The sequence below is a fragment of the Solanum stenotomum genome, chromosome 8 (assembly GCF_019186545.1).
Source record: "Solanum stenotomum isolate F172 chromosome 8, ASM1918654v1, whole genome shotgun sequence".
In the NCBI taxonomy this organism is placed as follows: Eukaryota; Viridiplantae; Streptophyta; class Magnoliopsida; order Solanales; family Solanaceae; genus Solanum; species Solanum stenotomum.
Window position 1 is genome coordinate 176850 of NC_064289.1, and position 24920 is coordinate 201769.

The following is a 24920-nucleotide window of genomic DNA, read 5'->3' on the forward strand; positions in this document are numbered from 1 at the left end:
CCTAACATTAAGTGCAGACCACAGCTCCTTAACATGGTTGATGCGCTGAGGGATATGATCACCATTGCCTTTCACAAAATATGATCCATTCATCGAGAAATGAATCTGACTACTCTATCAGATCCTGATAACGACCAAGAGGAAATCCAAGCATCAAACGGCTGATCAAGTACTAAAGTTGCACCAAGAAAAATTGAGGAAAAGACCCGAGTTCAACAACAACTTCTAATGCAGAAAGATGAGAGGCAATCAGACAGCAGCCTCAGGATGAAGGGGGATAATTTCATTGAGAGATACAAGAATGGCAATACATCTCAATTAAGTGATTATTTACTCTGATAAGCAAAAACAATATGAATAAAGCTGTAGTACATGGTGTGAATATTTAATACTAAAACAATAAATTATACCAAAATCCAATCTGTACCAACAATGCAGCAGAAATTACAGACAAAAGACCAGAATTGCACTAAAAACTGATGCTAGAGGAATTGCAGAGTGAAATGAGAACGAGGCAGAAGGCTGAAATGGCATGAAAGGTCCAGGAGCAACCATAGCATCTGGATTTGGTGGGCTGAGAGTTGAAGGTATAGTGGGCAGTGAAGAATCACTTGGAGCAAGCTCTGAGCCACCAGGTGAAGGAAACAGAGGAGTTATATCTGGAGAAAGTGAAGGTGAAGAAGATATTGGTGGCAATGCAGGTGCAGCTGAAATAGTTGAAGCTGGCATGCTAGCTACAGAAGAATAAAAAGATTGGCAAATCAACAAAATCATGAGTGGAATCAAGAATGACTTTGTGGAAGTGGAAGCCATTAATGAATGGTGTGGACACCCTTTTGACTATTCTTGGCACAGAAATAGTAAAGGTATTATCTTTGGTGAAAAGAATGACATTAGGATTATCAAGAAGCTAAGAAGACAGCTTGGAATGTATTGACAATGGGACAAGATTGGTTAATGGTAATTGTTGAGATATCACATGAGCTTGTTTGTCCTCTTCCTCTATGGAATTTTCTCTATCTGACAAACCATTTTCAAAATTGTGTCTGGCACCTCCACCATCTTGAAAATCTCAATAAGTAACTTGAAAAATATGTTACTATAAACTGGCATATACAGATAACTATTCGCATGATCATTTCATTTAATATTTAAATCATTTCTGCAGACGATTCGTAAGCAGGTGAAAAAAGAAACAAAAAAGGTCTAAGTAAGCATGTTCAGGAATTTGGAATCTTGTGTAGGTTGGAGTATGGTAGGTCGATTCTATAGTCTTATGACATATTGAGCTCATAGGAATGTGATGTTTCCCACATACGGATACGGTTCAGGAAAGTGAATAAATACACCATCTTATCTAACCTTCCATTTTTCAAATCAAAACTTCTTGTTGCTGCAAATATAAGTAACACAGAAGATTTGAATATGCTCTAACAGGTTACACACCAAAGATTACTACCGGGAATGGGGAGGAAAAACTGAAAGAACAAAAAAATATCTTACCTATACTGAATTATGTGAATGGAAACAAAACCTTCAACTCTCAAAATTTCCTAAAAATTGATAATTACATCCTACACCTGTAAAAATAAACCTCAGAAATGCTGCATACTTAAATGTGCAGGGCCATGAACTTCCATTTCACCTAAAGGCAATAGCCACCAGCACATTGATTTCAACTGAACATTTTCTTTTTTTATATTTTGCATCCATCAGTTGTATTATTTGCTACATAATTGTTGTTCACTTTGCGGGCCAATCTTGTTTTAAAACCAAAGGAGGTAGCCAAGTAAGCGCTGTTGTGTAGAGTCACCATGCAGATTTTGCCTGTTTATCTGAGTTCTTCCCCTGTCAAGTTTACAAATGTGACAATAGATCTTTTTCTGCAAGAATAACCATCTTATTCATGAAACACTTTGGAAGATGGCTGCCTTCAAGTGAGAATCAAGATCAAGCTTCATATGTTAAGTGATCAAGCCCAAAGAAGCCCTTCATAGCCAAATTCACCGTGATTGGTTGCTTCACTTTGTTCAATGGTGGAATCAACATACTGTCCCAGAAGATCTGATGATCTTTCAGCTGGAATGCCGTAGTCTTTGAGAATACTAGCTGAGGCAGACATGGCTTCCTCCCTTTCCAGAACCACCAGAATATTGTCTTCAAATTCAAACACTAAATATTTGCCCTTGGATGCTGCACAAACAGATAAATTTGTAAATGCTCAGCTAAAAAGAAAAGAGACCTCAACTACGTATATTACCACTTACAATCTACAAGATGAGCCAAATGGTGAATGTTTTTAATTCGGGTGCCATTCAACTTCAAGACCTGCCAAGTAAATTAAAAATTGAGACTTCATAGAAGCAGCATACAACAACTATGCCTCAACTCCAAGCTAGTTGGGGTCGGCATATGAATCCACTTCATTGAAAAATCACCCGTGACTTAATTTGAAGTTTGATGTTCACACTAATTATTGTTTACAATTCAACTGGTAGGAATATAACATCTAAGTGAATACGAATAACTTACCTGCTCATTGCTCATATCCTCATATCCAATATTTACTTCATTTGCCAAGACCTACAAGCAAAATAAACCATTGAATGTGGCATTATTTTTGTAATTAACCCCTCGGCATCATTTAGAGGTGAAAAAATGGGTAAGCAAGTGATAAGGTATACTAGAACCCCAAGGGTGACAAATGGGCAGGCTAAAGCCTATTTAACCATTTTGCCACCTCTATCATCACCCTTAGGATAATGTGCCCTGTTCCTCCACCATGTCCCAGGAATGGGTATGTCCTACTATCGAGTCCAGTAATGAACAGAAGAAAGGATAAATATTTCAGTCACTATATCCATGAACTGATTTACCAAGGCCAAAACTTACTCCATACATACCTGAGATAGTACAACAATCTGTTCACCTTCGAACTTGGCCAAAGAGTATCGAGCTTTGGTCAATAGTTTTAGCTAATAAAATTAAAAGAAAACAATCAAGACAAGAAAATATTTCTAATCATTGACTTATCAAAACAGAACAAAAAAGAAGTTTTAATCATTGCGAGCGATCATCATTTTGTCAAGACTTACCCCAATGCTATCTTCTTCTTCCCTGCCAAATAAAATATGAATGTGTTGTTATCAGAGAGAGAACTCTTATACTAATATGTACTTGAAAACTAGCAAATTGCTAGCTACGTATAACTATACGAGGGATTATGGAAAATCTTACTCTATTAGTGGTTCGGATAGTGGGGTAAACACCAAGCCTGCAACTATTAGGTATGAAGGCTGACCACCTTCTATGTGATAAGGAACCTTCAGATGAGAGCAAACAGATCTATATAAATTAAACTGAGATTCAAGTGATGTCAACAAAAAGACCAAGGGTCAGCTAACATTTATTTTATACCAAATGCACACGCGGCTTCAAAACTGCTTGAACTTTCATAAATTCTCCCGCTCTAATGATACCAAGCTCAACTGAATCACCAGTGAATCTGTAAAGGAAAAAACATTTTTTTGAAAAATATACAGTAGCATGTGCATACTTTATAAATCAACATGCAGGATCAACATCAACATGGAAGATGGGGAGAGTTTGGAGTTTTGACATTAGGGATTCAGTGAAATACTAGCATTAATTGATATCCATTTCAAAGTCTTGGGAAATGGATCCACGGGGAGAAAAACAAAAAAACAAAAAAGACTATTCAACCTTCATAGTATACAAAATGATAGCATTCCCTGCTAGCTTTGGCAAATTTTAATTGAAGCAGAAACTTATGTGGAAAAGACAAAGGGGGAAGTGTTGCCTTGAAAATCGGTAACCATTACATGAACTAACAGTCAGAGTTTGACATTCAAACTGAACATTAAGTGCATAATGTTTGTCAAACGTAGTATCAAGTATGTAATGAAAAAATGTTTGTCAAACATACCAATGCCTTTTAATGCAAATTTAACTTCTTGCAAGTAATTAAACATTACTTTTGACTAATGAGATAGCGAAAAGCTATACGTTCACTTGATCGAAACGGCACTGTTCCTTCACACCCAACATGAACACCATCAAAGCTAACAATGACATCGCCCTGGAAAAATGTGCCAAATATTATTCGACTTAGTGACATTACCAAATCAACATGTATATGAAACAATTATCGAAAGAAAATTTCTGTAGTAACTTAACTAACAACATAAGAAGAGAAAAAATCAAATAAGCTAATGTAGAAATAGGTCGGACTAACTAAACATGATCAAAGATTCTAGTATACTCCTCTTTTCCATTCATTAATTTAGTAATAGGACATTAACTGGATGTTCTGGCAAAATGAATACTAGATACCAACAGAATATCCATGTCATGCACATCTATGGTGCATGTTAATCAATGTTGTAAAAGTAGCAATTAATGAAAAGAATGTAAAATCTATAACTTGAGTCCCTAGTCCATATTCAATCAATCAATAACACCAAATCCCAAACTAATTGGACACGGCGACACGAATCTTCCATGTTCATTATGCTCTATTTAGAGACACATCCTCAGTGGATATTGTTTCAAAGAAGTTATCTGCTATAAAGGAAGGAGGAAGTCAACATAACTATATTAATCAATCACACTATTTTCTAGAAAGAACCGATTGTAATGACTAAATCAAGTTAATTGACACAAATGGACGGAGAAGAAGTGAAGCACACTATTTAATAATGTAGATGCCTGGAGCCATGAGCCTATGACTTCCAGGGGGCTTCAGATGACAACAAAGACTTTTTATTTTAGTTTCTCATTTGTCACTTCCCAGTCAAATTAAATATTTTTTCTTATGGTCCATCCATTTGCAGGTTGCAGTTTAAGTACTACATATTTCAAAAACTTTGAACGTGAAATAAATACCATTAAGCTGAGGCTCTCTGGCCTAAATTAACTGTCATTATCAGAACAGAGCTACCAACTGCTGACATTGATAGTGGTGCAAAGAAATCAATGTTTAACAGTAAAATCAGCAATAACCTGCTGAAATAAAGAATACAAATACCTCTTTCACAACATTACTGATGTCAGAAGTGGGCTCAACTTTCCGGACGAGTACACCCTATCAAACGAAAAACCAGCTGTATAAGAGGACGTCTAGAAGCATTATACGAGTACCAAATTTTCCACACAATCAACTGAGTAACCACTACACATCTATGTCTCAGAACATGTTACTGCCAAGGTGGATTCAGTTGGATGAATTTCAAAATGGGTTTGCTTTCACGTAGGACTAATTTTTTTTCTTTTTCCTGATGAGGCACAAAGTATTATTAGAGACCAGAAGTGTCCAGAACACTGAAGATAGTGTAAATGCTGCTTCATTCAGGATGACTTCCTCTTGAATAAAAATCAGTCAACTATTAAAAAGTTCACCACTGGTGTTTATGAAGAAAAGTTAGCTTTACTCAGCTCAAATCCATACCCAAATAAATTCAATTTTTCACACGCTTAAGCCTAAGGATGCCTTCCACATTTTCTTTAAATTGTTTCTCCGAATGTGTTCCTATGTATTCTAATTGATAATTGTCAGCAGCAGGCAACTTTTTTTATTGATCAATGAATTCAGCAATTACACGCACAAAAAGGGAAAACAAAGCACGGACCGTGGAGGGGGGGGGGGGGTTGATGAACTATACAGAGAAAGACTATCACTCTGAAGAGCAGATGAAGGACTTTCATTCTGTATAGGACATAAACAGACCTCGTTAGATGGCACTTTTAAGCAGGCACGTAGCGCTGGATTTTCCAATTTTTGCAACAACACCCCAAGGCAAGGAAAGCCTGAAAGCATAAGTCAATATTGTGATTAAGGATAGCAGGGAAGCAAATAACATAAGCAAAATTCTTAGGCACCAACAAAAATCCATGATCCCCTGTGCAGCCAACCCCTTATTTCCATGACTCTTAAACACATTAATAATGCCAATTTTTTAGTTATTTCAGAAACACCTTATACTCTCCTTTTTCCTTTCACAGAACCAAGTGGTGTACGTGCTTCTTCCACATATGCCTTCAGGTCACAGGCTGAGCTGCTCGGTGAAGTTTCCATTCGTCCAGCCGCCTTCTCATTAGCAAACTCAACCACCGTCTGGAGTTAAATGTTTCTCTTAATCCCTCTCCCATCAAGCATCATCATTGCACAATAACAGATAGACATCATGACAATCCAACAGGCAACAACAAAGCTACTTGATTGGCAAATGAAATAGGAGCAGGTGGAGTGGTCAGTTGGTTAGATTCAAAATAAGCTCATATTTGAAGTTTAGAACTGAGTATTTTCTATAACATGTAACTCAAAAGTATGCTTTATTTAAGTCTACATTTGCATATTAATTGATTTTTCCAGCAACACAATCGAACTTAAGAAATCCAAGCTTGATGTATATTAAAAACAGATAAGGAATTTAGACCAAACAGATTGAAATGAAGCTAATCTCCAAGATCAGTCAGTTGTCATAATCTAATCCAAGAAATAAATAATCTTCGTTAAACTATGTAGCTGGAAACAAAACAGACTGTTTGCAAATCCCTAGCCATTTAGGTGGCCTGAATGAGCAGATACTTCCAGAAAAGGAGACAGACTCACCACAATACTTCCCATTCCTCTCGTAGTCTTCCAAAAAATGAGATACAACTGTAGTAGGTATTACATAACCAATATTTTCAGCATCATCGGATCTGTAAACCTAAAGAAGTTGTTGGGTAAGCAATACCAATATGAAAGCAACACATAAAGTAAAAAACAAATAACATGAGATTCTTGAAGAAGATCATAACTTTGTCAAACATAGTGGAAGAACAGTATGCTGATTATCATGATTTTTAAGGCAAATGCACTAGAAAACATTTTATACCCTGAGGAGTTATTGAACTCATTCAGTAAATAGATCAAGCAAAATAAAAAAAGAAGTGTCAAATACAAAAAGTGATTTGAAGAACTGTTGATAGAGCTCATGACCATAAGCATGTTACCACCCCTAGTTGGCCCAAGCGATAGTATTATGGTTTGCCTTGGGGCGAGCTCTTAAATTAGCATCAGAATGTCTTTTAAAACAGATGAAGATAACTGCAGCGATAAAATAAACTACTTCAATTATGTGATTAAGTGATCATTTCAAACTAGTTGCATTACAAAAGTTCCCTAAAAGAGAGGACTCTGTGTAAACTAAAGTGACAAGCCCAAAGAAGCAAGAATCTGGTCACATGAATAACCATTATCCAAATCTGACAAGCAACTACCTGAAATGCAACTCCAATGCAATCTCCATCATCATTGAATGCAGGACCACCACTATTACCTAAAAGTCTTGCAATTAGTAGCAGCAACTATGTTAAAGCAAGAAAAAATACAACTATAGATCCGAGTATGTAAACATGGATAAGTTCTAATACAAGATCGATAAGAGTAAATTTCTACGGGCTGATTATAGGAACGGTCTTATTTCAACATCCATTTACCAGGATTTATTGCTGCATCTATTTGAATGCCCAGCAGCTCAGATGATCCATGAGCATATGATGTAACCTATTGATGAAGACCAACCTATGAGTTAGCACTTTTAATCAATATCTAGGAAATCAAAATCAGGCTGTATCTATCACTAGTAGCAAACAGAAGATTGTCTAGTTGTGATAATCAACTGTTCTCCAACCTATAGAACTGACTGGAATTCAAGCGAACAACTATTTGCTTCAATACTCTTAACTGTAGCCACAACCTTAAAAAGTGGGAATAATAAGGGTGTAAATGGGTTTGAATGTAACAAAACAAAGAAAAACAATAACGATAACAATAACAATAACAAAGAATAATGTCTCTATAAAAGTACCTCACATTTCGTTAAGGCAAATCAACATGCTTAATTGCAGGTCACTGATGGAAGATCAATATTCACATTGACTAGGTTATGCAATTGTTATTTTAATTTAGGATCATGAAACCTGATTAATAGTGGATAAACCCCCTTTAAGTATAGGTTTCTGTTTTTGGCAAGAGAATCTACAAAATTAGACATTATAACTGTAAACAGTTCATGCATTGGCCAAGGTTGTGACTATCGTGCATGATTTAAGCAAGTTTCTTTTCCTAACACTATCCATTTATTAATCTAAGTTGTAGCAATCAATACCCTTTGATATTGAATAGATCATGACATGATGAGAGCAATACCATTCATCAGTAAACGAGAACAAGAAGTTATAGTATACCTAGGAAAAAACAAAGGACCGCATTGGTCAAAGAGTACTATCTAAATTCTTAAGGTAGGTAAAAACATCTACAAGTCCGTCATTAAGCTAAGGAATAAACTAATACTATGAGAGGTGAACATAAACAAACCTCAATTCTTGACACCACCCCCTTTGTCACAGAGATTGTATCTCCTCCAAGTGGATAGCCAACCACAGTTACAGCATCCTGCAAAAGGAAAAGGACCAGCTTAATATATAAGCTATATGTGTTTCATCAGATTCGGCAAGAGATAAGGGTTCTTTAATAAGTCATGGTCATGGAAAATAGAAATGTAATGACCCTCTTGGTCATTTTTGTGTCTTGCCTTCTGTGTGTCGTTTAGAGCTTTCCTATAGCGACCCCAAGTCATTTACGACTTGCTGGGACTGACAGTTCGGTCACCTGGTCGTTCGTTTGGTCTTGGTGTGAGTTTTTGTGTTTTGGAGCTTTTGAACCTTGAACGATCATTTTCGATCAAAAGTTCATGAAGATGACATCGGAATCCAGTTCTGACGATTTCATCAGCTCCGGAAGGGTCATTTTAGGCTAGTAGCATGGTCGACATGACTCCCGAGGTTTTCAGTGTGAGTCAGTGCAATTAGGCGTTTTAGCCTTTGAATTTTGGCTTAAGTTTGACTTTGGTCAACATTTTGAGTAAACGCGCTCGGATGAGAATTCCGTCAGTGCGGTTAGCTCCGGAATGTTGAGTTTGGTCTAGATTGACCCTTCTTTTGTGTCCCGAGGTTTTTGATATCTTTCCGAGCCCTTTTGTGGGTTTTGGCTTAAAATGGCCTTTGGAAGTGGGACCCACTTTTTATCGAAATGACCTCTGATGGAAATTTCGACTGCGCCGTTGAGTCTGGAATATCGAATTTGGTATGGTTGCATATCTCGTTTGCGTGCACGGGGTTCCGAACGAGATCGGAGTACCCCGTCGGGGTTTTTAGTTTTGGAAAAATTGCAGAAAATCTGCAATATAATGCAGATTTTCAGCAACAATTCCAAAACTTCTAACTCTCTTAACTCTCTCATCTTTTGTCCGATTTGGGCGATTCAAAAGGCAAAGTTGTGAGATTTTTCGAGGGCAACGCGTTGGTGAGCTCGGATAGTGGTTTGGGGTTCCCGTTTGAGGTAAATTTCGCGAAAAACCTGACTGCTGTACTGTTTTCGAGTCCTTGTTTTTGGAATTTTTGTTTTGGTCATATCTCACTCATTTTAGCTCGGTTTTGGGTGATTCGAAGTCCCACATGTTGAGAATTGTCGTGACTTCGTTGTAGAGTGTTTAAAGAGTGCTGGGCACCTTTTGATTTTCGTTTATTTCGATTTTGGACTGCTGCAGTAGGGTTTCTATTAGTTGTTTAAAGTGGGTTTTCTTGCTTGTTGGTTTTTGCTGTGTTTTGAGCCTCGGATTGTGTTCCATTTTGGAACACAAGTTTGGAGTGCTGTTTAGGGTCTCTTGACGGAGTCAAATTCGGACAGTTCGGTGCGGGTCCCACGATTCCCGTTTTGACTCCAAAATTGACCCGTCTCCGTTTGTTATGATCTTGGTGTCTAAATGACCATAGTAACGTTGTGACTCTATTTTTGATAGCGGGGCAGCGTTTTGAGACTGTTCGGAAAGGGAAAGCTCCGGTAAAGTGATTTGGAGAGCGCACGGTTGGCCTTAAGGTAGGCTACGGCTTTCCTTCTTTTAGATTGAGCTTAATTGTGTAAAAACATGTTGATTGGAGTGAATTGGGGGTGGGTACCAGTTTACTACCTTACTTTGAATAGGTACCTCATGTTAGAATCGATTGGCCATATTTCGGGTATAGTATCATGTTATCCGATTCAGTAGAGTTGCATGTCTATGTGCTAAATGCTATTATATGCTTGTATGCTTTGTATTGTATGTCTTAGTCTAGGTTAGGCTAGCATTGCCTTAGACTTATGACCCGTGTGGGCTGGATAGCCTTGACTTTCTGCCGACGTCGTTCGGATGACTTAGCTCCTTGTAGACTGGAATAGCAGACTTGAGTCTGATAGTTTGAGCCTTAGATTAGGCGTTATCGCTACTTGTTGCACTTCTGTATCTTCTCCCTCGTATTCTGCGGTTCCGGCGCATTCTCAAAGGTTTGGTGCATCACTCGAGGCGTGGGATTGAGATAGTCTAGGCTTGGAGCCTTTTATGTAATATCTTAGAGTGGGCGGCGTTCCACGGTGGTTGTTTTTGGATTGAATCCTATTGGAGATACCATCACCCCCGGGGTCGTTCTTTCTAGCTGGGCTGGGAACGTATCGCTGGCTGGGTAGACTCGGTGATATCGGCGATCGCCCCCGGGCCTCTCTTTCTAGCTGGGCTGGGAGTGTGCTGCTGGCTGGGTGTCCCCGGGTCGCTCTTTCTAGCTGGGCTGGGAGCTGACTGCATGGTAGGACGACTCGCGATATCTACCTCACTCACGGGTCCCTCTTTCTAGCTGGGCTGGGAGTGGACTGTTTGGTTGGGTGCCCCCTAGGGTCACTCTTTCTAGCTGGGCTGGGAGTGCACTGCTGGCTGGGTGGAGTCTGATGGATTATCTTAGTTACTTTGGGCTGAGAGCCCGATTTTCTTCTTTCTCAGTAGACTTAGCTTTTCCATGTACCTGTCGAGCTTATGGGGGTTCGTTCAGGTTTTATTTAAGCTTGTGTACGAGTGTACCTTCTGGGCTTATGGGGGTCCAGTTAGGTTTAGTCTAGTTGTACTTAGTTTGTTTCTGGTATGCTCATGTGCTTTCTTTTCTTATCCGTTTGACCTCTCTGTGTCTAGATTCTATCCTTTCTTATTGTTTTTACCCTTTTTGCTCAGTCGGCCTATGATGCCTACTGAGTACCTGTTGTGTTGGTACTCATGCTACGCTCTGCATCTATTTCGTGATGCAGGTCCCAGTACCAGTTACCAGCGGTGATTAGTTCCAGCCTCCTTTTGCAGTTGTGATTCGGAGACGAGGGCGAGCACTTGGCGTTTTGGGGTTTGTTCTGTCTCCTTCTTTTGATTTAGCTAGTCTTGTTGCCTTTGAGACACGCTCTGTTGTGGTCCACTTTTGGGACTTGTACTCTTTATTAGATAGCTCTGTACTAGTGACTTCCAGGTTCTGGGAGGGATTTCTGTATATATTTATTTTGGGTTGCTTCCGCTTTGTTATCCTTGTTTAGATTATTATTTTCGCTAGTTTCTGCCCTTTTGCTCATTGCTTGATGTTCTGGGTTACGGGTTGGCTTATCTACTGGTAGGGTATAGTAGGTGCCATCATGACTCGAGAAATCGGGTCGTGACAAGAAATTACGCCAGCAACACAAAATATGTAGTAACAGAGGTTCTACAAACATCAAATGACAAACAAAAAGGCAACAAGATTATGTTATAGTGATCATAAGTCCAAAATTGGCTCTTCCCCAAATTTCTTTCGAAGATTTTTATTGAAAATCAGTGACGGCGGCAAAGACAGCAGCGTTTGAACGCTTGATCGACTACGGAAGCCATTGGCGGAGCAGTATAGGGATAGGAAAAAGGACTTGCATTTGGTGTTCATTGACCTAGAAAAAGCTTACAATTAGTTCTGACAGAGGTTCTACGCGGATGTTTGGAACCAGAGGTGTTCCAATCATGTACATTAGAGATATTAAGGACATGTATGATGGAGCTAAGATCCGGATGAGGGCAGTGGGAGGAGAATCCAGTCACTTTCCAGTTGTGATGGGGTTGCATCAGGGATCGACTCTTAGCCCGTTTTTATTAGCTTTGGTGATGGATTTTCTGATGCAACACATTCAAGGGCAGGTGTCTTGGTGCATGTTATTTGTCAATGATATTGTATTGATTGATGAGACGCGTAGCTGGATTAACGACAAGATGGGGGGTGTGGAGACAGACCCTAGAATCTAAGGGGTCGTTTGGTTGGGAAAAGGTTATCCTAGGATTAATTATCTTGGGATTAGTTATCCAGGGATAACTTATCCCACCATGTATATGGGATAACTTATCCCATCACTATGGTATAAATGGTGGGATAAGTTATCACATAACAACCAAGCAAGAAACCAAAATATTATCCCAGGACTATTTTTTTATCCCATGACTATTTATTCTTATCCCTCGCACCAAACGACCCCTAAAGGTTTAAGACTAAGCAAGTTCAGTGAAGTGCATCGTGTAGCTGACGTGCAAGTGAGGTTGGATTGTCAAGTCATCTCCAAGAAAGGGAGTTTCAAGTACCTAGGGGCTATTATCCAAGGCAATGGGGAGATTGACGAAGATGGCATACATCGCACTGGTGCGGGGAGGTTGAAATGGAGGCTAGCATTTGGCGTCTTATGTGATAAAAAGTTGCCAATAAGACTTAAAACATAAGTTCTACAGAAGTAGTTAGACTGATTTGTTGTATGGGGTGGAGTGTTGGCTAGTCAAGAACTGTCATGTCCAGAAGATGACAGTTGCGGAAATGAGTATGTTAAGATGGATGTGCGGGCTTACTAGAAGAGATATGGTTGGAAATAAAGATATTCGGGCCAAGGTGGAAATGGCCTCTGTGGCAGACAAGATGCGGGAGGCTAAACTGAGATGGTTTGGGCATGGAGGAGATGCACAGACACCCCAGTAAGAAGGTGTGAGAGGTTGACAAGGTAGAGGTAAGGTCTGCGTAGACTTTACCCTCCTCAAACCCCACGTGTGTGACTATACTGGCTATGTTGTTGTATTTTCCCTGAGAACAAATGTAGAATAAATATAATATTCTTTCTTTGAAGGTATAATCCCACTGAAGAAATAGCTAAGCATTTACTTGGATATCAACCGTAGAAGCTTACTATCAAATGCGAAGCTGCCATACAATTAAAGAATTCACATAATCATACATATCATAGACAAATCTCGACTCAAGGATAGGACATCCACAAACTTAATTTATCCAAGATCAAGTGCAATTGACTAATATAGCAAGCAGACATCAATTAGATAGGTGGGAACTTTATTCAGTATGAACACTTGCAAAGGGTGTTGTTGGCTTATCCCAATTTCTTTGACAAATTTAGACCAACATGAAAATGAGAAAGTACGTCTTCAGGGAAAAAAGCATATATAAAGTTACCCATGGGACAGCTTTTTAAAAAATGGAATTGACAAATGAGAAGTACCTGCAGACGAGGCAACCGTCCAAAACTAAGGGGCTCAGCTCCCTCCCAGAATTCCTTGCTTTCCACGGATAGCAAAGCTATGTCACACGCTACCCCTCTAGCTAGAACCTACATGTCATACATGATGAGAATTAAGCACCACATAATTAGGTTACTTTGGTCTAAGTTGTCAACCTACCTCACCATAGTTGCACCCTTAAAACTACTATTTATAATACTAGAATGATTTCTAAGTGATGCAGGCATTTAAAACTTATCATGAAAAGCATACCTTAGCAACATATTTTGTGTCATCTCCCCTTTTCTTCACTTTGACCTGCCACCAAAAATATTAATTAAGCTAAAAACCAGCATTTGAAAGGCAGATGGAGTAGAAAATGTAACTCATTTGGGTGATAGAAGACCACCTAAATAGCAGGTCTTCAACAATAGTGAATACTGAATACAAAGTTGGCCACTAGGTATATACTTGAGATGAGTGTGTCATAAAAGTGCAGGTGGTAATGTGGAGATAGATATTATCCCAAAAACACAATGGATTGATTAGTGAACAAAATGGACTTAGATTAGCTAATATGGACTGTTGGCGATCAATTCTTTATGGGTAAGGTTGGATCGGATATGAGCTAGATAATCAAAATTATGTTTCTTTGAAGGAAAAGATGCATTTTCTATCCTCCTTTTTTTATTTTGCAGAATGCCGTCCAAAGTTTCTAAGCCTTCAGCCCTTCACTTTGCCATCCACATTTTTCTTGTAAAAAAACTACAAAAATGAGGGTAAACGAGCCGCACTTACCTTTCTGTTTCTAGTTTCCTATCTGGGAAGTCATACAGCCTTGTCCAGATAATTTGGAAAAAATTGACCACAAATCGTTAGTCTTGCCTTCCCACTAGGTTTTCACCGGTGAAAGGGTCAGGATGACAAAGTGAAATAAATTTCAATAGTTGGACGTGGAGTCCGATCCTAAAACTGTGGATGGCATATTGCAAAGCCATAAATATATGGATGACAAAGTTCAAATTTACCTTTTCTCTATACTCATCCCAAGCTGTTATTAATCATTTATGAAATAAAAGAAAAAGAAAAAAATCTGACCTCTTTCGCCCTTTAAAGAAAGTACAAATAAAATGATTTTTTTTCCGTAAATGTAGTAATGCATGTTTTCTCGGGTCAGTGTGGCCGTCCAGCTTTGGTTTGATAGACCATGTCTTAGATGACTAAGATACATTGTTCACAATGGGAGGGGAAAGGATAAATTCGTTTACCCACACCTGAAGGTTCATAAAATAACCTAAAATTATAATGATATACTTGTTCTGATTATTGGTTGACACCAAATTGTTATTAGAGACGTCCTTTTATTTAATTTAGAGGAGAGAGGGGCATAAATAATAAGAATTTGTATACTTATAAAGGGAAGGTTAAAACCTCAGAGGTACCTGTGTATCATGTTCAACACAATGCGCATTCGTCAAGAGCTTCCCATCACCAATCATGAAAGCACTGTATGAATCAAACTAAAGTCAGACTTGTAGGCTATCCTGCCCCCTCCCACCTTAAAAGGATCAGCCTACCAGATATAGTAGACAATATCAGAAAATAAACGCATTACAGAACTACTTTTTACAAAAAAAAAAAAAAAAAAAAACTGAAGGTAAATATTGCATTACAGAACAACTCTTCATAGGAAATTTCCCACAATTTTTTAAGTAGATAGAAATGAGGAAGAGCATACCTTCCAGTACTTGTGAACTGTCTTTGTTTCTGCCAAGGAAGGGAATAATCTGGAGCAGTATGTGTACAGTAAACCTTGAAGCAAACAACATGGAATGGAGGAAAAGAGTAAACACTACTAAAATTATCATGCAATCCATTTAAAAGCCATTCACAAGTGCACTTGCAGACATGTTGAAAGCAATTTTGACGGACCTATTGATGCCAAAAATGAAACTGGGTAAGATAGACTATCTATTGGGTGTACACCATTCTAAGTGCTGCATAAGTATATTTGAAGTTTACTTTTTATTATCTTTCAACAGGAAGAACCAAACAATAAGAAAATAATTTCATGTGGGACAGGGACAACAACAACCTTACGAATGCCCAGTGACCAACTGTTGGTTCAAAACGTTAGCGATACATCATACATGAGGTTATTTCATGAATTTCTGTTTCTAAGCAACTAAGGATAAGATGAGTACTGAAGTTGATAGTTTCCTGGGATCCCCTTTTGCTAAAATTTAATGATTCAAATGATCTACACCTTCACCTTGAGATTTGAAGATGAGGCATCCAAACAAATGGCATGCTTACAACATTGCTATGTATTAAAATATATTCACCTTCACAACAGCATTAAGAAAAGCTGCATCTTGAATGCTGCCAGTTTCTACCTGGAAAAGAAAACCAACTTAGGTTCAGCGGCATAGCACAATTGAAAACAATAGTTTTTGGCACATAATTGACTCAAAGAACTTGACAGCAATGCTTGCATTCAGTTGGCAAGCATTTGTAAACACAATGGTAATGAGATATAATTATGTGGGAGATGATGTAAAAAAAACGATGGGAGAGTATCTGGTGAGTATCTTCAGAATGGTTGATAAATAAGGTGTGGCCCTACAAGTAGGCATGAGTCTTTGTTCATAATCTTAAATTCGTGGATAAAGCCTTCGCTAATTATCACCCAAATTATTTTATTTTTTAAAAATGAATACCCCTAGCAAATAGTTTGTTTATTGTTTTTTTAAAAAAAGAATACCCCGGCTTATTTGTCATGAAGCCAATTTCAAATTTTTCCCATAACTTAGATGGAATGATCTAAATCTATTGATCCATGCACTTCTCAATTGGTACTCCTTACACTTTGATAAGTTAAATATGTACGATATGTGTGACGCTGCTTACTATTTATGATTTGTTACATATCGGTTCTTGATTAAGTTTTCACAGAATTAAAATATTCTCAACTTTGAGGTGTTCAATCTTTGTTGATTGGCATAATACATATATGTGCCTTTTAACTTGACCTCATTTCACATTTATGCACTCCAACTTTGGGTGCGCACAAGTAGACACATAAACTTATATAAAGTTGAATAAAAGTAGTCCTACGTGGCATAATACACGTAGGACACCATGTAGGACTCAAATTGCTATGTAGAATTGCCATGTAGTGAAAAAGTGCAAGCCTTTCATGTTCTTCCTCCCCCACCCCCCTCCACACCCACACAGAGTCACAGGACTAACCCCCTTGCCCTTGTTCTGTATATTTCTCAACGACAAGAAATAAGCCAATCACCAAAATAAAAGGAGAGAAGCAGTTGTGTTTCTTACCTGCTGGTCCTTTGAATCTAACATAATTCCTTTCCCTTTTTTCTGCAGACCAAATGATTTAATTGCTGTTGATTGAGATCGTCCTGTTTCACTTGAACTACTCCTGCCATCTGCATTTGCAAAAGGCCCTTCATTTTTTGATCTCCGTGAAAACTTCTGTTTACCAGCTACTTTCTGAATTCATGGCTTGCTTATTTAATAGAAGTTTAATTCATAAACAACAAGGAAATACTTTTTCCCTAAATTGGAAGAAAGTAAAATGACTTGCTCCAATGAGCATAACCATAAGAACACTCAGTGCAGATAACAACAATTCAAATTGAATCATGTTTTAAGGACCAACAAGAAAAGGTGATTTCATTGTAAGAGATAGTTATATTTAAAGCTTGTGTGGATGTCTGCTTCACAAAATACTTCTTTCAATTTTTATCATCGAGTAACAAAACCAGTAAACAACAAACTTATGCTTTCAACTTATCTTAATTCCTATTTCAGGGGACATTCATTATCTCTTTTGGATCATTAAAAGCATGCAAGAGGTTAAATGAGTGAATACAAGCAAAAATATACACAAACATTTTTTGGCACTGTTAAATTGATGTAACCTTCTCATTCTCCTAAATTTCTGGACTTCTCTCCATTCGTCATTTCTTATCTAATTTCAGGAAATATAAGTTTCAACATTAAAGTCACTCTTGTTTATGAAATGGGCCTTGAGCCTAACTCAACCTCAAAGGCTAGCTCAAGAGGTCAGGATTACCCAAGCCATATAAGAGACTGCCCATCCCCTTCACCATCGATGTGGGTCTTCTTCACACACGCACACATACACCTCACACCAATGGTTGGACATCTGGATCATGGACAATTTAATATGGGGCCCAAACATTGAGAAACGAGAATTGGGATGAATCCTACTCAAATACCATGTCAAACAAATGGAACTCAATCCCAAAAACTAGCCCATGAGGTAACATTTCTCTAACACCATATAAGGAGACCAAGAAACACAAAGTTCAAAAAAAAAATGTTCAAAAAGAAACACATAGTCCACTGATCTGGGACTCAACATTGATAAAGAAATGAACCTTAGGCCTAACTTAACCACAAAAAGCTAGCTCATGAGGTGAGAACTGCCTAAGACAACATAAGGAGACCAAAAAACCCACACTCCACCGATATGGGACTCAACACCCCCCGCACACTAGGACTGGACAACAAGAGCGAGAACAATATAAGATAGGGACCCAACATCGGATAAACAATTGAATTGGTGTTATCCTCTATGAAATAGACCTTGGGCCTAATGGTATCAGAGCCGCTATGAATGTAATCTAATTAGTTATAAAAATTTAAATTTTGTGTGTATATATGTTTTTTTGTCTCTCTGGCATCAATTGGACCACACCCCTCACTGTTAAGGATGCATATGAGAGTTGGAGTCTATGGAAAGTTGACAAAGCCATCAAGAAGATCTGGATTATGATACCTGCTTGTATTTTTTGGTGTATTTGGTTAGAGAGGAACAAGAGATGTTTTGATGGAGAGTCAACTGCTTTAGGCATTTTGAAGACTAGGTGCACTGAAAATCTGTTTAGTTGGACCAACTTGTATCCTGATGTTAATGTAGAACAACTTAAAGATTTTACTAACTCATTAGCTCTGGCTTAGATAGTTTGTATAGTTAGCCAGAGATTTTTTTTGTAAGCTCAAATGCCATATCTTGTAAATTTTGCATCATCCTGATGCTGTGATTAATACCACTTATCTTATCAAAAGAAATTGTGTGTGTATATATAATGTAAAAACATATACATATATGTGTAATTCTGCAGTACCCACTACGAATGTTATCTAATTAGTTAGACTACTTCTTACTAACCAAAATGAAGCAGGGAAGAATTATTGACAAACAACCAATAAATGAGAACTCCATTACAATATAAACAGAAAATCAGATTGAAAGGTCAAATAATATCAGAAAAGAAGGTGCACAGTTCCACTTGACTACATTTGAAACTGTCTTTGTACATTTGAGGATTATCCTTTTGTCGTTAGTTTCTCTTTGGTGCACCAATGAGGTTGCTGTATGTATAGTAGATTGGGTGCAGTATGTATGTCCGTATTGTTGAGTAGACTCTCTACTTTATCAGATTTTCCACTTCAATAACATTGTTTTACTTCAGCAAAGTAAATACTTTCAGAATAAAATAAGGGCTAACACAATAGAAAAGTTGCAATCTTTGGCCAAGGAAAGAAGAATCAAAATGCGTTTGAGCTCAATGTGGCCCATTTGATTGACATACTAATTCGACAATTGTGGTTGGATGAATAAAGATAATAATAATAATCGAATGACAAGTAGAATATTAATTTTACCTCAGGAGGAGAGGAGGATGACTTGTTGAGAACTTTTCTCTTATGGTTTTGATTTTGGGAATCAGCTTTAGGAATGAAGAAAGAAGAGGGTCTTAGTGATGTTGAAAAGAGACGGTGAGATGTAAGAGAGCCGCCGGTGGAGGTGAGCACCGAGAACCAGCTGTTTGCGGCCATTCTTTTGTGCTGTTTCCCTTATCCCTTTAATCCCGCAAGCTATTTGAGTAGTATTTAATTTACGATATTTTAATTTTAAAATTAAATATAAAAATGCGTTTTCGTATTTTTTTTCCAAACCTTTTTCAGTGTTGTTTATCCAAACAAAGAGAAGAAAAATGGCGTGGCCATTGCTCTCTCCAGTCTCAGGCTGTTACTGTCTTCGCCTCTCAAAACTTCATGTTAATTTAGTCCAACTCCAACCAATTACACGTCGTGAAATCATACACCCATCTCTTCATCAATGTATACTTTTTTCTGTCGATAGAATTAGAGCAAGACTCCCGCTTTTAAATGCTCAAACCAATGGCTCTGAGCAGCTAATTGAAGATCTTAGGGTTCCTCAACAGTGGCTACAACCTTCCAAAGCCTTGGAGGTAACACCTACTCTTTTCTCAATTGCTCATTTAACACATACCATATATCGGTCATAGGTAGCTTTTTTGGACACATCCCGTTTCGAAATTTTATTCAAAACCCTTTCTTCGCTAGCAGGCAAATCCAAAGTTTGAACTTTATATTCTACTAAATCCCCAATCAATTTAATGCTCATCTTTGTAATTATTTACTCAACTTCTTTAACACATATACAAGGTGTGAGCCAAAGCTACTCAATTCCGATGAACCCAACACATATGCTTATGGATCCACCTCTGTTAGTTAGCACTGAATTCTCGTAGTTACTTGGTTCTGCGAGGGTGTAGGAAGGATTTGATGGTCACTGACTTGTGGAGTTGTGGTTTTTCTGAACCTTATTAAAATGCAATTATATATCTTGAGGATATATAAATCCAGAGAGTGTTTAAGGATCTTAACTTGCAATTTTTGTGGGGTTGATCAAGCAGTTTGTGCATAAAGAGAGCATTCGATCTTACTTCAGCACATTGTCTTGGAATTTAATTTTTTTTTGGATTGGTAAACTTTTTTAGGAAAAAACGAAAAGAATATAGAAGCATAAAAGTAATTCTTACTTAATTCTTTGTGATTTTTTTGTGATCCTGATATTGTTGTGATCAATGGCAGTTACCTTCTAGTGTTATTGTTAAGAGGGTCTGGCTTTTAGCAACCATATATGCCGGCGTAGTTTTCTTGGTAGTTCTCTACTTCGTCGCTCAAATCCTGAATTGCTTGGTATATTATAGACCAAAATGTTGGGGGCGTAGTGTTATCCAAAAAACTGTAGGCTTATACTACGTGTCATGCTCCGAGGCTATCCCCTAGACGCAACACGGTGCTTAATGTCACAAGTGACCCCAAGCTAACCCATGCATTATGCGGAAGCTAAAAGCAGTTTAATTTCTAAAATGGGGAAATGCCCAAAATATCTGAATATATATAAAATATATGAAAAGTATAGTGATGGCTAAAAACAACACTAACAACTCAAGTTGAATCTAATCTATGTCTCAAAGGCTTTAACTGATCTGAGTTGTTGGGACATGCCCCCAGCTAACTCTAACAAGTCTGACTTAAAAGTAAATACAAAAGTATAGCATGTTTATCGTCCTCAAACTATGAAGACTCACCACTGAATCTGTTGTGTACGGACTGGAAGTCGAGCTAAGCATAGTCTGGATGTTGAGCGCCTGAACCTACATCATACAACGATGTAGCACAAAAGTATGTGTCAGTACTTTGAATGAATGTTGAGCATGCGGGATATGTGCTAAGCTGAACAATATAGAAACTGAACATGGAAATAAATATACTGAAGCATAACTGAAAGTTGAGCTGGATGTAATGACCTAGAACTAATCATGAAAATGTAACATGTTGAACTGAATACTGAAATAGATATTAAATACATGGTCAATGCAACATGAATCTGATTGTGGGAGATACTATTAACAGACATACCCAAGTTGAGCTAGCTATGGGCCAACCTGTAACCTTGGATGGAAGGGTGTTCATACCTTGCCAAGGGTACGAACAAGTCTGACGTGGATCCACTAGCTGATGTCCACAAGGGCCAAGGGTGTGAAGCCTAATCTGACGGGTGACCCCTTCGATAAACCTACAGTGGCGTTGTGACTCTTGGACTCAGGGATTTTCTACTAAAGGTTTCAGCCTAAACTGACGGGTGAGCCTTCATCCCTTTGTCCTCTTGGTGCTAAGTTTACTCCCAACTGAATATAAAGCTAAAAGTGTAACTGTAATACTGGATAGCTCAAAATACTAATAATCATCTGAGAATGCATCATACATACACTGAAAGATATGCCATTCAAATTTTGTAGCATGATTGTCTGTCTAATCTGCCTAGCAAGTATAATTCATGAAATACGGATGATTAACACAAGCTAGGGTTTCTGAGTTTTATATATGGGATTGTACTAATTCTCCAAGAAACATGTAATTAATATTATAGAAACTGTAGCAGCTAAATTACAATGAATCCCTAAGATTTAGGAACCCCAGGTCTGAACAATTTATGGAGAAGCTGAAGAACAAACTGAATTCTAGGGACCTAATGTGTGGAAGGAACCCACTAGTGAAATCCCACATACCTGGTGAAGATAACTACGGAGAAATCCTTTGGATTTAGGGGCTGAACTTGAAGGAGAGCTCTGCTTGTTCTGGAGAGAAAATTGTCGCCTCTTTCTCTTCTTTTCTTTCTGATTCTGATGACTTTTAGGTGAATGAATGTTTTAGGTAGTTTTTGACTAATTAATTAGGCTTAGACGAAGTAAAAACGACATAGTTTAAGTACCAAACGCATAGGGGGAAAGACCCAAACGACCTCAACTTTTAAAGCTGAAAATGTGCCCAAAACAGCCAGTCTCATGAGCCATCTACTGCTTCACCGGCCGTTTAAAGCATCACGGCCCATCCAGTGGGTCGTCATGTTGCCCTGCCCGACAGGGCTTTACTAAAATGAGCATAACTTTTTACTCCGGGCTCGAAATTAGGCAAACTTGGTGGCGTCGGAAAGAGGACACAAAGTCCTTTAATTTGATAGGTCATGAGCCACCTAATTGATTTTGTGCGGAGAGATATGATCGTTTGAAGTTGACCCAAAACTTAAAAGTTGATGAGTCCCTTTCATGGACGACTTCACGGACCGTCTAAGTGCCCGTGATCCTTCATGGTCGTTGGGTGCAAGTTCACGAGCGGGGTGATGGGTCGTGGACTTCTTCACGGGCGGGGTGACGGATCGTGAACCTCTTCACGGGCGGGTGACGGGTCGTGGACCTCTTCAGGGCCCGTGAACCCCTCCGTGAACTGCGCTTTTCTCTTTTCCATTCCAAGTTCAAATTTCTGAGGTGTTGTACTAAGGCATTATGAAATTACAGAATTATGACCTAAATCATCTTCCATAACTTCTGTATTCTTCTCTGCTGTGACTATGCAAAGTGTTTCTTGAAAAATCATTTCTTATGCCTTCTTAACCGTGTTTAGTATGTTCTTTTTGAACAAGTTTAATGTTCTAATAACAATCACTAAAAGTGTTTCACAAAAATTAATCAATTTAGAGAGATCTCTTCAAGACATTTAGTGAGAGGCAAACTACATGAAATGGTAGTTCAGACATTTACATTCAGCAGTAAGTTATTATATTTGTTTTACATCTAATGAAGGATAGTCATTACTAAGAAGGACGACATGATCTGCAAGTCAACTATATAGGTCTTGCACTCTGTCACGAAACAATTAGTGATTGCTTTTGATGCTCGCTCAGCTAGCTTTATCCATTACACGAGGGTGAATTGTCAGTTTAGATCTTTTGTACATATGTGGCATGGTTGTCGGGTTTAAAATCCTAAGTGCTCTGTAGGATAAGGTATATTGTGGGAACCTGTCTCTTCTAACTTCCTGCATGTTGACTATTTCAAGTGGTGATTTTGCCGGTACAATTGTTTGAGTAGATGAGCCAAGATGAGATTTGAACAAAATATGCTTAAAATTCCTCTGAAGTTTGATATTTTGTCCATCTTATCTTTAGTTTGTGTCTTCAATATATATCTTAGCTGATTTTACCCTGGGAACATTTGTAAGAGGAGTAGGGCTTCCTTCACATGCTATAAGGTGTCCTTAAACTGAGCTGCTTTTCTTTTCTAATAATGATCTGGCAAGTTTTATTTAGGGTGGAAAATCTATTTACTGAATTCCTTTAAGATGCCATTTCAGTTAGCTTTAGTGCTGAACCTAAGTTGTGGATGTTGTCTTATGCTATATAGCTTGGCGTGTATTCCATGATGGAATTTCCATCTCAGAATGGCTTGCTAATGTTGTGATGTTGCAAACATCTTGCAAAATCTTGATATAGCTGGCTGTGATAGGATCCTTTCTACTCCCATTGAAGCAAAAGGGATATGATTCATATCCTCTCCTATTGCATTGTATTAGAATCCTTTCTTCTGCGTCTGCACATGTTTTGAAACTCATAATCCTAGATATGAGTTAAACCTTTTTACGTCTTTCTCTTGCCTACTATATTTGGCTCCCTCTACCTTATCAGTTAGAATAATAATGCAGAGATTTCTGATCTGCATAAATATGCACAGAGTAAGGCTGAAGGTATACAATTAGCATATTGTCTATTGAAATTCATGGCTCAAGAACTTGTAGCATTTAACAGGAATCTGAATGGTTGCAAACTGCTCTTAACAAGTGGTTGGATGATGAATATTGTCCAGAGGAAACAAATATTGAGATTAGCAAAATTGCTGCAAGTTCATTCTACAGATCATTACTTGAAAATAAAAGTGACATAGGTGAGATACTGTTAACGATGGCTGGAGATTTGGAATCCATATCCTATCAAGAAAGCTTTCATGGAGCATTCTCATCAGCAAATGCAGCAGTGAATCTCATAATCCAACGGCTTGAACAATACTAATCATGATTGGCCTCACTAAAAAGTTTGGAACTCTTAGACTTAAATTTTTCTTTGACTTGCATTTAGAATTATCCTTTTATAGTGTAGCAAGTACATTATGATTAAGAGAAACATGCTTACATCAATAAGGTTAGAAGGGGCTTATATTGGGGGAAGGAGAAGGTTATAAAGGCCTATGGCTTAATAACTTGAGTTTTAGAATGTAAAGTATGAACCAATGGTGTATGTTAAGATGTGTGTTAAGTCATCTCAAAACAAGTTATTTTATTTTTTTATGAGTATCATCTTGAAAACAATTTTTTTCATTAGTGAACTACTGATTGAAAGGTTAAACTGAGCTCATACAAAAGGCTTTATAGTACATAATAAAAAAGTTGTTTTCTCCTCTCTCTCTTTTTTGGGGTAGGCTTTATGGCAAGAAGGTTTGAAAATGATTGAAATAGTCTCTTGAAAACTTTATCAAGTAGTATTAAATATAAAGGGTTTTAACTAGTAAGTAACTAACTTGAAAGCAGAATAATAAAGTATGAGAAGTTCAAATTTAAACGAAGTAGTGTGTATGTGCAGCTAAACAACTTAAGTAGTAATTGTTGTAGCAAATGAAGATCAATATTCAACAACTTTTCTATCAAATATCGAGCATGTAGTTGCTATGGATATTTAATAAAAGAGATATACTTTAATAAGTAGAGTATGATGCATGCATCTTTTATTTTTCATCTACTTCA

At 37.9% G+C, this 24920-nt stretch overlaps 3 protein-coding genes and 1 long non-coding RNA gene across 7 annotated transcripts; 2 read left to right on the forward strand and 2 right to left on the reverse strand.

The window, feature by feature from the left end:
• Positions 1–319: 319 nt before the first annotated feature.
• LOC125874119 (classical arabinogalactan protein 26-like) lies at positions 320–1047 on the reverse strand. Its single transcript, XM_049554941.1, has one exon. It carries the CDS (start codon positions 811–813, stop codon positions 445–447), a length of 369 nt encoding a protein of 122 aa, XP_049410898.1. The 5' UTR covers positions 814–1047; the 3' UTR covers positions 320–444.
• Positions 1048–1499: 452 nt separating this feature from the next.
• Positions 1500–19359, reverse strand: LOC125872808 (protease Do-like 2, chloroplastic). Of its 4 annotated transcripts, none has more exons than XM_049553598.1 (21): positions 19140–19359; positions 16761–16934; positions 15767–15817; positions 15160–15233; positions 14864–14927; positions 13695–13739; positions 13424–13531; positions 8384–8461; positions 7504–7570; positions 7285–7343; positions 6632–6731; positions 5747–5826; positions 5048–5104; positions 3996–4099; positions 3418–3505; positions 3238–3323; positions 3096–3117; positions 2904–2975; positions 2533–2583; positions 2268–2328; positions 1500–2193 (listed from the first exon to the last, which is right to left on the reverse strand). In XM_049553598.1, the coding sequence occupies exons 1-21, from the start codon at positions 19311–19313 to the stop codon at positions 1973–1975; spliced, it is 1836 nt and encodes a 611-aa protein (XP_049409555.1). In that variant the 5' UTR covers positions 19314–19359; the 3' UTR covers positions 1500–1972. The 4 variants fall into 4 exon arrangements, with proteins under 4 accessions (XP_049409555.1, XP_049409556.1, XP_049409557.1 ...); XM_049553599.1 differs by having other exon boundaries at positions 16761–16870; positions 19140–19281; XM_049553600.1 differs by having other exon boundaries at positions 16761–16946; positions 19140–19261.
• On the forward strand, positions 9279–11421 carry LOC125872809 (uncharacterized). Its single transcript, XR_007447165.1, has 3 exons — positions 9279–9406; positions 9867–9943; positions 11174–11421. It is a non-coding gene; the product is annotated as an uncharacterized LOC125872809 (long non-coding RNA).
• A 74-nt stretch (positions 19360–19433) lies between the features above and the next one.
• On the forward strand, positions 19434–24318 carry LOC125875048 (uncharacterized). Its single transcript, XM_049556114.1, has 2 exons — positions 19434–19729; positions 23932–24318. The coding sequence occupies exons 1-2, from the start codon at positions 19472–19474 to the stop codon at positions 24190–24192; spliced, it is 519 nt and encodes a 172-aa protein (XP_049412071.1). The 5' UTR covers positions 19434–19471; the 3' UTR covers positions 24193–24318.
• The last annotated feature ends 602 nt before the right edge of the window (positions 24319–24920 follow it).